This window comes from Astyanax mexicanus, chromosome 14 (genome assembly GCF_023375975.1).
Source record: "Astyanax mexicanus isolate ESR-SI-001 chromosome 14, AstMex3_surface, whole genome shotgun sequence".
NCBI lineage: Eukaryota > Metazoa > Chordata > Actinopteri > Characiformes > Acestrorhamphidae > Astyanax > Astyanax mexicanus.
Genome location: NC_064421.1, coordinates 44,250,775 through 44,263,668, shown reverse-complemented (window position 1 = coordinate 44,263,668; position 12,894 = coordinate 44,250,775). Strand labels below are relative to the sequence as shown.

The window sequence follows — 12,894 nt, the reverse complement described above, 5'->3', positions numbered from 1 at the left end:
CCCCCACCCCATTGTAAACTGGGGTGCCTTGACATTTTGCATACTTTTAAAGGGTGTCGTGATAGAAAAAAGGTTGAGAAACGCTGCTTTAATGGATCAGATCTGTTGTGGTAGCACAAGTTGGATCTATACAGTATTACGCAGGTGGTGTTAATGTTATGGCTGATTGGTGTATAAATATGGGCGGAGTTTAGAGGGTTAAATCTATCCACCATTAATCATCTGCTCTCCTTGCTGATCATGCTTTACATCACTCAGAGGAATGTGTGTGTGTGTGCATGTGTTTTTTTCACTGATGTGGAAACTGCAACATTAACTTTAACACTGTATGTGTGTGTACATATGTGCACTGGTGACTGGTGTGTGTTTGCGCGTGTGTGTGTGTTTGCGCGCGTGTGTGTGTGTGTGTGTTGTAGACTGGGTTAACTCCGCTGCATGTAGCCGCTCACTATGATAATCAGAGAGTGGCTCTGCTGCTGCTGGACCACGGGGCCTCACCACACGCTGCAGCAAAGGTACACACACACACACACACACACACACACACACAGACTGCTGTGCTTTTTGCTTTTGATTTCACTAACAGCACTCACATTTTTCAATTCCATCAACCATTAAATCATTATTATATCACTTTGCTGAGGCTAACACGGCCAACACCGCTAACACTGCTGTGTCCAGATTCCTTAAAAAAAGTAAATTAAAGTTATATAAAGTCCCCTCCACATTTATCGCAGCAGTGAGGCTGATCCCATTTTTTCTGCTGTAGACTGAAAACATTTGGGTTTGACATTAAAAGATAAATACGAGACAAAAGATCAACATTTCAGCTTTTATTTCCATATTTACATCTGGATCTGGTGCACAGTTCAGAAAATATCACCTTCTGTCTGAACCCACCTGTTTTTATTGTGAGCAAAAGTACTGGAACAGATAAACTTAACATAGATTAAATATTAAGTTAAACATTAAGTTAAAAATAATTCATATTTAGTTGAAAATACTTTTCTTGTAATAAATCCATCAAGAAGGTGATCCACTGACGTCTCTATACTAGGGGTGGGCAATATTGTATCGTATACAATATATATCGTGACACAGAAATATCATGATATTAAAAATCCATATCGTGATAATAGGGCTGTTCTGTTTTAAAAGTAGTCTATTATTTACTGTGAAGCTTTAAGTGTATTTATTGTATAATTGTTTTAGTTTGCAGTTTATATGCATGCACTAAATATTCCGCAATATTATTTGCTGCATTATATTATTTGCTGCATTATATTATTTTATGCTATATTATTTATTTTGCCATATTATGATTATGCTGTTATACTATTATACTATATTCCTGAAATGAACAAATTATTTTAGTTTTCCTATATCGCCAAGTATATCGTTATCGCAAAAATACCCTGAAATATCGTGATATTATTTTAGAGCCATATCGCCCACCCCTACTCTATACTTTAGCATTTTTCTTCGGTGATGCTTTTCCAGGCTACAGTGAGTTTTGGGTCATACGTGGGCAACAAAACAAACCTGTTAAACACATGTTCCAATATTTTTGCTTACAAGAAAAATAGGTGAGTTCAGAGAAAAGGTGCTATCTTCCATCCATCCAGTCTTAACCGTCCTGTTGTGTTCATTTGTCAGGAACAGCAATGGTGTTCCCAGGTCAGTTTGACCCGGTGCATGTTTAATTATCCAAAAAAAAATCCAATTAACAATAAAAAAATCCTAACAAGCAGTGTGAATATTTAATTACTAGCTCCATTGTTTATTATTCTATCAATATTTAGTTCAATTGTGTTCCTTGCCTCTAACAGGAAATGGTTCAATTAGGATAATTCCTTTGTTTTTCATAAAAAAAAAAATACATGTTCAAACTTTTTTTTAATGTTTCACTACTTTATTACGTTTGAAAGACCAACATATAAAACATAATAGTTTTAGACAACTGAAATATAATACTGCAATTTTGTTTTAGTTTAGTTTTTGCAGGGTTGGTTGCAAATATGTGAGATGAACCATTTTCATATTATATGTTGATTACACTAATTAAGGCAAGCAGAAGAAGTTTCATACTGAAAAAAATATTTTAAACTATTTTTTAAACTATATTTCCTAAATCTTTAAACTTTACAACGGGTCAATTTAACTCAGAACATAACAGGAGGGTTAAACTGAGATTCTTAGGAGGGTTTTTGTTTTACTTTAATAAGGTTAGTCTTGTTTATAGAGCTTCTAAACCATCAAACTCAGATAAAAATACATTTTTTTTTATCAGGGGAGGCTAATGTAGCTAAAAGGTAAAGGAAACATATGCACCACCTAGAATGGGGCTATCTGATGAGATATGAGCCCTCCTCTCTCTCTCTCTCTCTCTCTCTCTCTCTCTCTCTCTGTTTCTCTTTGTGTGTAGAATGGGTACACTCCTCTCCACATCGCCGCTAAGAAGAACCAGCTGGAGATCGGAACGACGCTGCTGGAGTTCGGAGCGGAGACGAACGCCGTGACCCGGCAGGGAATCAGCCCACTGCACCTGGCCGCACAAGAGGGTAGCGTGGACCTGGTGTCCCTGTTACTGACCAAAAATGCCAACGTTAACATGGGCAATAAGGTGCACACACTCTCAAATATTATTCTGCATTTTTATGTGTTTAAGTACCATATTTTTCGCACTATAATGCGCCATGGATTATAAGGCACACTATTAATAAACATCTACTTTCTGCTCTATTATTTTAATACATAAAATGCACTGTATTATATATATATATACTACATTATGTGACACTAGTAAGGAACAAGGGGGTCGCTTATACACTCACTAGTCTCACTGCATACACTGAGTTACAAGACCTGTAAAGCTAAGCTAAGTTAAGTAAACACAAGTGTAATTCTTGAAAAATAAATTCAAGAATTGGAAGCTGGATGTTAATCTACACAGAATGTTTATGTACAGTAAGCTTAGATTTCCAGATTTTCACTAAGCATTAGCAGCTAACTGCTAGCACTATGTAGCTTGTTTTGACAAGGTGAACACGCAGGCTACAGACCGATAATACTCACCTCTGAACAACGAAAGAGCTAGCGCTTAGCACGGTTAGTGGCTACGGCTAATACTACTCCAGCAGTGCTAGCTGGGGTCAGCAGCAGGCTACAGGCTGATAATACTCACCTCTGAATGGTGAAAGAGCAAGCGCTTAGCACAGTTAGCGGCTAATGCTAATACCTCTCCAGCCGTCCTAGCCAGGGTTAACAGCAGGCTACAGGCTGATAATACTCACATTTGAACGGTGAAAGAGCAAGTGCTTAGCGTGGTTAGCGGCTAATGCTAATACTGCTCCAGCGCTGCTATCCAGGGTTAGCAGCAGGCTACAGTCCAATAATACCTCTGAACAGCAGAAGAACCATTGCTTATTGCAGTTAGCAACTAATGCTAAGACCTAGCTGGGGTTAGTAGCAAGCTACAGGCTGATAATACTCACCTTTGAACGGTGAAAGAGCTAGCGCTTAGCACGGTTAGTGGCTAATGCTAATACTGCTGGAGACCTAAACTGAAACTCCTGTTTAACTCTGTACTTCAGTGCAGTGGCTTTACTGCTCCTTAATACCTCTTTAATACCTAAATTCATACATATGGTGCCCCGGATTATAAGGAACACTTTGGGATAATTAAAGGATTTTAAGTGCACATTATAGTGCATAAAATACGGTAATAAAATTAATTATAGGGTGTTCCCACGTTGGTAACTGTTAATAAGGTATTTAGGGGGGTAGTTTTGGTATTGTTAGGGTGTTGCTATGCTTTTCTATCTCTGTACAGCGTGTTGAAGAGAGTGTGTACAGTCTCTGTGTTTTTTGGGACAGCACTATACTTATACTGTGTGTGTATGTGTGTGTGTGTGTGTGTGTGTGTGACAGAACGGGCTGACTCCGCTGCACCTGGCGGCACAGGAGGACAGAGTGGGTGTGGCCGAGGTTCTGCTGAATCACGGGGCTGAGGTGGACGCTCACACTAAGGTCAGAGGTCACATTTAGCACTAAGAGCAGTATAGCATGTGTATGTGAATATGTGAATATGTGTGTGTCCCTGTATGTGTTTGTGTTCCCACTTTTTTTTATATATTTGGAGGCCAGTGTGTTTTACACAGATTAGCCACTAGCGGTCTCTGTATCCTCGGTTTGAGGATGAGGTAATGCTGAAGACTCCAAAAGCCGTCTGCATCTGCAGTAAACACACCTGCTCTCTTCCCTCTGGAGTCGCTGCAGTCGTCTGTATATCAGGAGCGCCCAGATTCTGGAGTGTGGCTACAGTTCATGTGACTCAGCCAGGGGACAGCACACACTGTACCTCAGTACTGTACTGTACAGCCCTGAGCTGTGGAGCAGTGGAACTGTGATCTCAGGAATGATGGTGCTCCATTCAGTACTTTTTTATATATACCAGAGATGTATAGTAATAAAGTGGAACTACTTCACTACTGTACTAAAGTACTTAAATGCTGTATCTGTATCTAGTGGAGTATTATTTTACTCCTGCTTCCATTTTTACTTCACTACAGTTTTTCCATGAGTTTAATAGTTTTACTACAGTACATGTGTTGTGTGCTGCATCTTTACTCATTATAATTTAAAAAAAAATTAGGGATCATTCCAAACACACATTATAACTAATAATAATAATCCTGTTCTGCCTTTCAGTCTGAAAACTTTTCACTGATTTCTGTAATAACTACACTAATATCACAGCTCTTTACTTTTACTTTCAGTATTAAGTAGTACGTTTTAGAATAAACTACTCGCCTGATTTTAGCTGACTCCACCCTCAGCTCAAATTTGAAAAATGTTAAAAATGGGAGGAGTAGTTTGGAAGCACTGTGCTGATCTACGGCAATTGGCCTGCAGTGCCAATATTACAGGTTAAAGCACACCCTCTCAGATATTATTGCTTAAATAACTGTGTGATAATTACAAGTTAATATAGTACAAGTTTTTAAGACAAAGATCAGGATAGTTAGCTAGCTAAATAATTTAAACAGCAAGAACTCTAGCTAGCTGTCTAGCTTGCTACCTGACTAACTTTAGCTAACGCTAGGTAGCTAGACACATCATCACCTATAGCACAGCCGAACCTGTGAGGGCGCTGCAGAGGCAGAAATGACCCTTAATGAAAATAAAAGCGTTTTTAAAGGTAATTAAATGTTTATAAAAAAATTAAGCAGGTCTGGTATCTGGTTTCATTACTTCAGAGGAACACATTTCAGTCATTAATGAAAAAAATATGGTTTAGGGTTTAGTGGCTCTTTTAGAAAATGTTAAATGCCTTTAGTACTTTATACAGCTCTGGAATAAAAAAATAAATAAAGAGACCACTTAAAAATGATGAGTTTCTTTGATTTTAGCAAATTAAAATATAATCAAGAGGAAGATGGAAGATCACAAGCCGTCAAACCAAACTAAACTGCTTGAATTTTTGCACCAGGAGTAAAGGCATGAAGTTATCCAAAAGCAGTGTGCAAGACTGGTGGAGGAGAACATGATGCCAAGATGCATAAAAACTGTGATTAAAAACAAGGGTTATTCCACCAAATATTGATTTCTGAACTCTTAAAATGGTATGAATATGAACTTGTTTTCTTTGCATCATTTGAGGTCTGAAAGCTCTGCATCTTTTTTGTTATTTAAGCCATTTCTCATTTTCTGCAAATAAATGCTCTAAATGACAATATTTTTATTTGGAATTTGGGAGAAATGTTGTCTGTAGTTTATAGAATAAAACAACAATGTTCATTTTACTCAAACATAAAGCTATAAATAGCAAAATCAGAGAAACTGAAGTGGCCTCTTATTTTTTCAGAGCTGTACCTCTCTGATATTGACAAAAAAATAAATCAGTATGCAAACGCATAATACATTTTCATGTTATGAATGTTAACTTTATATTCCCTGTCCAGACGGGATACACCCCGTTGCATGTGGCCTGTCACTATGGCAACATGAAGATGGTGAGTTTCCTGTTGGAGAATCAGGCAAAGATCAACAGCAAAACAAAGGTGAGACTTTTTACAGCTGTTCTGTAACAACATTTATTTATATTTCAGACTATAAACATAACCATCCATCTCTCTCTCTCTCTCTCTCTCTCTCTCTCTCTCTCTCTCTCTCTCTCTCTTTCTCTCTCTCCCTGTCTCTCTCTATCTCTATCTATCTATCAATTTCTCCACCTCTTTCTCTCTCTGTTTGTCTCTTTATATATCTTTCTCTCTCTCAGAGTGGATACACTCCTCTACACCAGGCAGCGCAACAAGGCCATACCCATATCATTAATATGCTGCTTCAGCACAGAGCTTCAGCCAATGAGCTCACACTGGTCAGTACACACACACACACACACACACACACACACACATATATACAGATATACAAATAAACCCAAACAGTGAAATATGAGAAATTTGCTTGTGCAAACACACAGTGTCTGACCGTGTGTGTGTGTGTGTGTGTGTGTGTGTGTATGTGTGTGTGTGTGTGTTTCAGAATGGCAATACCGCTCTCTCTATTGCACGGCGGCTCGGCTATATTTCTGTGGTTGACACTCTGAGAGGACTGACAGATGAAAATCTCACTGCAACGGTAATACACACAAGCACACTCACTATCACACTCACACACACTCACACTTACACACACACACACACACACACATACATACAGTATACAGTACCAGTCAGTCAAAAGTTAAATATTTTTATTTATTTATTTTCTACATTAATATAGATAATAGATTATTAAAAACAAAACAATCAATGGACATAGATGGAATTACATAGTAAACAGTAAAAAAAATATTTTTCCTCCAAAATCTGCTGGTTGGGAGCCCATTACAGGCCTCTGAGTTGTTGGGAGACACTGCGACCCTGTGTTCTGGAAATAAGGGTCTTCATGTTTTGACTCATTGTGGGTGTTACACACAGTACATGTTCACGTGTTTGTAGATCAGGGGTTCTCAACCTTTTCCACCTCCATATTTAACTAGAGTTAATGGCTGATTATGAAAGAATTAACTTTGTTTTGTTGTTTAATTTTTGTGTAGAGTGTCATTTTAGAGGAGCTGACTTTGAAATTGGGGCTGTCAAATGTTATTGCAATTTTATTTTATTTTTTTCAAAAATATCAGTAAAAACTGAAAAACTATTGTAGATTTAAAACCCCTGCTGACCGAAGCTCTGGTATCCTTGCAGCCACCGGTGTCGGAGAAACACAAGCTGAATGTTCCGGAAACCATGAACGAATTCCTGGACATGTCGGACGATGAGGGTAAGACAGAACTTGATTTGCTTTATCTGCTTGTCCTTGGGGTGTGGTTTAAGTACAGCCTGATTTAATTGGACAAGATTTGTGTTCCGCACAGCCGCTTTGTCGCTTTGTCATTTCCTTACTGTATTAAGAACTGGAACTAAACTGAAGATCAGTGTTGAGTTAAACTGTGGTTAGAATCATATTTAAATTGAAACTGAGGAGAGGATCAGGATTTGAGGTAAACTGTGGTCAGGATCAGGAGTGGAGTTAAACTGTGGTCAGGATCAGGATTGGAGTTAAACTGTGGTCAGGATCAGGAGTGGAGTTAAACTGTGGACAGGATCAGGAGTGGAGTTAAACTGTGGACAGAATCAGGATTGGAGTTAAACTGTGGTCAGGATCAGAGTTAAACTGTGTTAAGGATCAGGATTGGAGTTAAACTGTGGTCAGGATCAGGATTGGAGCTAAACTGTGGTCAGGATCAGGAGTGGAGTTAAACTGTGGTCAGGACTGGAGTTAAACTGTGGTCAGGATCAGGACTAAAGTAAACTGTGGTAAGGATCAGGACTGAAGTAAACTGTGGTAAGGATCAGGACTGAAGTAAACTGTGGTAAGGATCAGGACTGAAGTAAATTGTGGTAAGGATCAGGACTGAAGTAAACTCTGGTAAGGATCAGGATTTGAGTTAAACTGTGATGAGGATCAGAATTGGAGTTAAACTGTGGTCAGGATCAGGATTGGAGTTAAACTGTGATGAGGATCAGGATTGGAGTTAAACTGTGGTCAGGATCAGGATTGGAGTCAAACTGTGGTCAGGATGAGGATTGGAGCTAAACTGTAGTCAGGATCAGGATTGGAGTTAAACTGTGAGCAGGATCAGGATTGGAGCTAAACTGTGGTCAGGATCAGGACTAAAGTAAACTGTGGTAAGGATCAGGATTGGAGTTAAACTGTGCCCAAGATCAGAATAAAACTGTGTTAAGGATCAGGATTGGAGTTAAACTGTGGTCAGGATCAGGAGTAATATGATGCCTAATTAGGTATACTATAAGCTAATGCTGTCTTAAGTATTATTTATGTGATATCAGATAAACATCAGATCAGAAAACACACCCACCCACCCACACACACACACACACTCACACATAACCGCAGTGGAAGATTAGAGGATGCTGAAATATTAATTAGCTTGTTTCCATGCTGCATTTCTCCATGGAAACATTCACCTGGCCTACAGGTAACACCTGCTCTTAGTGAGAGAGAGAGAGAGAGAGACAGAGAGAGAGAGGAGAGTGAAGCAGAGAGAGAGAGAAAAAGAGGGAGAGAGAGAGAGAAAGAGAGGGAGAGAGAGAGAGAGAGAAAAAGAGGGAGAGGGAGAGAGAGATAGGGAGAGAGAGATAGGGAGAGAAAGATAGGTAAGGTTAGAACATTCTAGGTGAGAGTTGGGTGGGGAGCAGAATTTATGATCTTGTTAACGTGGAATGAACAAAGTTCTGTGTGTGTGTGTGTGTGTGTGTTATATAATGCTCCAAAGAACGAACATCTATTAGCTCAGCACAGAGGTGCACACACACATATACACTAGTGCGCACTAGATTAGCCTTGCCCCCTCTCTCTCTTTCTCTCTCTCTCTCTCTTTCTATCTCTCTCTCTCTCTCTCTCTCTCTCTCTGAGCTTCACGATTCTTTGTGAGTCGATTCCTCTGATTCACTGATTCGTTCTGCTGATGGAGTTCAGCAGCAGAACAGCCTGGAGTATCCCACACTGGGTCCAGCGAGAGAGAGTGTGTGTGTGTGTGTGTGTGTGTGTGTTAGAGACAGAGAGAGGGAGCGTGTGTGTGAGCTGATCTACTGCTGCAGTGCGCGGTACAGCTGACACACACACACACACTCACACACACACTCAGAGAGAGAGAAAGAGAGAGAGAGAGCAGGAGCGAGAACGGGACAGCTAATGGCGACGGACTGCAGATAATACTGCAGATACTCACAGAGAGAGGTGAGAGAGAGAGAGAGACATAAAGAAAGAGAGAGAGAGTGAGAGTGTGTGAGAGAAAGAGAGAGAGAGAGACAGAGAGAGAGAGAGATTTAAAATGAAGAGAAAAAAAGCAGAGAAGGGAAAAGAATCAATGAGAGAGTGAAGAGTCAGGTGAAGAGAAAGACTGAAAGAGACAGGTACTTGTATTATATGTGTGTGTATGTATGTGTGTGTGTGTGTGTGTGTGTGTGTGTGTGTGTGTGTAAGTCGCTTTGGACAAAAGCGTCTGCCAAATGTAATGTAATGTAATGTAATGTGTGTGTGTGGCTGCAGCTGGTGAGGAAATTTTAACTGACCACTGATTCAGTCAGTAACTAGTGGACACTGATGTGCCCGGCTGTGGGTGTTTAGAGCTTTATTTACATTGAAATGTGTTTGAGTGTGTGTGTGTGTGTGTGTGTGTGTGTGTGTGTGTGTGTGTGTGTGTGTGTGTGTGTGTGCACCTGTCTGAAAGAGTGTGTGTGTCTGCAGTGGAGGCTAGAAAAAAAACACTGGTGTTAAGTGACCATGATAAATTATCTAGAGGCTATGAATCGGATGCCAGTTTGACGTGTGTGTGTGGGTGTGTGTGTGTGTGTGTGCACGCATTTATATATTTTTTGTACACCTTAAAAAAGCCTTTTTATATATTCATATTTTCATATATACACATATAAGGATCCAATATTTCATATGTGTGAGTATCAAAAATTTGTGAACCTTTTTGATTGGCAGATGATTTGAAGGCGAAATTAGAGTCTAGAGTGTTTTCAATCAGTGGGTGGAGCCCAGTTTTATGTTTTATTTTAAGAACAGGGATCTGTCAAAGTCAGATCTTCATAATAAGTGTTTGTGGGAGGACTGTTAATGCTCTTTCCAGGCAGAAAAAAAAATGACAAAAATATCTCTATAGAGTTTGGACTTCATCAATCCAAAGTCCCAGGAGATTACACAAAGAGCAAGGTGTGTAAAAGTCACAGAGGGACTCAGTGTAACTTCTAAGCAACTGAAGGCCTTTCTCACATTGCCAAATGTTAATGTTCATAAGAACAACAATGGTGTGAACATGTTCTCCAAAAAGAACATTGCTGTCTGTCTGCAGTTTGATAAAGCTGTAAAATTATAAAATCTTATTTCATCCATCAAACATGGTGGTGGGGCTCGTTTTGCTGCATCTGGGACAGGATGGCTTGCCATTATTGATGGGGCAATGACTACATTATAGTCAAGCAGCAGATTCTGAAGAAAAATGTTAGGACATTAAAATCTTAAAATCTCAAGAGGACTTTGGATCATGCAACAGGATAATTTTATCTTAAGCACGGAAGTCGTCTTACTAAAGAAAGTTTAAAAAACAAAAAAGTAAAAGTTTTTTTTATAGAGGGATAAAATTCCTCCAAACTGATAAACAAGATTAATTGTTACTAAATTCTACATGTTACTATTAACATTTAGTTGCAGTTGCAAAAGGGATTCACATAATAATTTTGCCTCTCACAGATATGTAATGTTGGACAGTTTTTTTCTAAATAAATAAATGATTGTGTCTAATAGTTTTTTTTATATTATTTGTTAGATTTTTATCTACTTTTGGATTTTTTTTAAAACTGATGAGTTTCTTTGATTTTACCAAATTGAAAACCTCTAAAATATAATCAAGAGGAAGACGGATGATCACAAGCCATCAAACCACCAAACTGAACTGCTTGAATTGAATTGAATTTTTGCACCAGGAGCGGCATAAAGTTATCCAAAAGCAGTGTGTAAGACTGGTGGAGAGGAACATGTAAAGATGCATGAAAACTGTGATTAAAAACTGTGAGTTATTCCAGCAAATATTGATTTCTGAAACTTTCTTAAAACTCTTTATGAATATGAACTTGTTTTCTTTGGGTTATTTGAGATCGGAAAGCTCTGCATTTTTTTTTTGTTTTTTTTTAGCCATTTCTTGGAATTTGGGAGAACTGTTCTCCGTAATATATAAAAGTCCGTAGTATATAGAATAAAACAATGTTTATTTTACCCAAACATATACCTATAAATAGCAAAATCAGAAAAACTGATTCAGAAACTGAAGTGATCTCTATAATGTATGTGTGTGTGTTTGTGTGTATGCTCAGGTGAAGATGCGATGACTGGGGAGACAGAGAAGTACCTGCGGCCACAGGACCTGAAGGAACTCGGCGACGATTCGCTACCGCAGGAGGGCTACATGGGCTTTAGCATCGGAGCGCGATCAGTCAGGTAACACCTGCACCGCTGCCCTTTGTGTGTGTGTGTGTGTGTGTGTGTGTGTGTGGTTTGTTTCTGGGCTATGTCATTGAGCAGCGTTTGCTCATTAGCTTGCAGGTAATGTTATGGGTCAGAACAGTGCGGACTGCAGGTGGATGAAATGGAAAAGGTCAAAAGTCAGAAAGTGTCTTTGTCCGGCTGTCTCAGGAGCTCTATAGCGCAGTATAGCAGCTCTAATCTTTACCCAGCTGGTTTACTTTTCTATTCCATCTTAAATACTTACTATTTAGTTGACAGGGTAAAAACTGCAGCTTTTAAGGTGGAATGTAACATTGAGAGTCAACTATAAACTGTTATTCCCTCCAAATTTCCCTCGACAAATGTTAGGTTCTTGTATTATTTTCCCATTTGAATTTCTGTACTGCCTTAAATGCTTATTAAAAAGATAAGAATCAGAAAGTGAAGGTTGCAGCATTTAAGGTGGAATGAAAAATTCAGGGTCCACTGTAAACTATTATTCCTATTATAATTTCCCTCAACAAATGTTAGTCCCCTCTTGTATAAGCTTCCTATTTGAATTTTATGGACCACCTTAAATGCTTATTAAAAAGATACGAATTAGAAAGTGAAGGCTGCAGCATTTAAGGTGGAATGAAAATGTTGAAAAAGTTATGTGTTGAATTGCTCGAACTGTAAACTGCAAATAGATGTTGACCTCTTTTTGAGATTTTTCATTACACAATAAATGTTATTTTTATTTTTTTATTTATTTATTTTATTTAAGGTAGAATTGAAGATGAAAAAACTTAAAACTAACTTCTTATTGAATGTTCCATTCCACCTTAAATGCTGATGCAGTAGTGTTCTAATACATTTAAGATGGAAATGAACATTTAAAAAGTTCTTAAAGCTAACATTTTGGCCACACTTTGGCCTAATAAAATATAAATATGTTTTTGTATGTTCAATTCCACCTTAGATGCTGATGCAGTAGTGTTTTAATACGTTTAAGGTGGAATGGAAAACCACACAAACCTAAAACTAAGATTTTGGCCAAACATCTGCCTAATTGAATATGAACTACTTTTTGAATGTTCCATTCCACCTTAAATGCTGGTGCAGTAGCGCTCTAATACATTTAAGGTGGAATGGAAAACCAAACAAACGTAAAACAAACATTTTGGACAAACCTAAATCTAACTGAAAAAAAAACTTATTTTTTGAGCATTCAATTTCACCTTAAATCCTTAAGCAGTGATTTTCTAATATATTTAAGGCGGAATGGAAAAATAAACTCTATTATTATCTTTTAAGCTTATTATAAACCCAGCCCTTTAA

General features: G+C 38.4%; 1 protein-coding gene across 6 annotated transcripts in view; it reads left to right on the top strand.

Annotated features, from left to right (window-relative positions):
• The window catches only part of ank3a (ankyrin 3a), a 123,131-nt gene that overhangs the window by 52,438 nt on the left and 57,799 nt on the right, over positions 1 to 12,894 (top strand). For all 6 annotated transcript variants that reach the window (XM_049463986.1, XM_049463985.1, XM_049463984.1 and 3 more), the window contains exons 17-24: positions 417 to 515; positions 2,426 to 2,623; positions 3,931 to 4,029; positions 5,964 to 6,062; positions 6,281 to 6,379; positions 6,547 to 6,642; positions 7,251 to 7,326; positions 11,445 to 11,568. In XM_049463986.1, the coding sequence (XP_049319943.1) occupies positions 417 to 515; positions 2,426 to 2,623; positions 3,931 to 4,029; positions 5,964 to 6,062; positions 6,281 to 6,379; positions 6,547 to 6,642; positions 7,251 to 7,326; positions 11,445 to 11,568 (890 nt within the window). The remainder of the gene's footprint in view (positions 1 to 416; positions 516 to 2,425; positions 2,624 to 3,930; positions 4,030 to 5,963; positions 6,063 to 6,280; positions 6,380 to 6,546; positions 6,643 to 7,250; positions 7,327 to 11,444; positions 11,569 to 12,894) is intronic.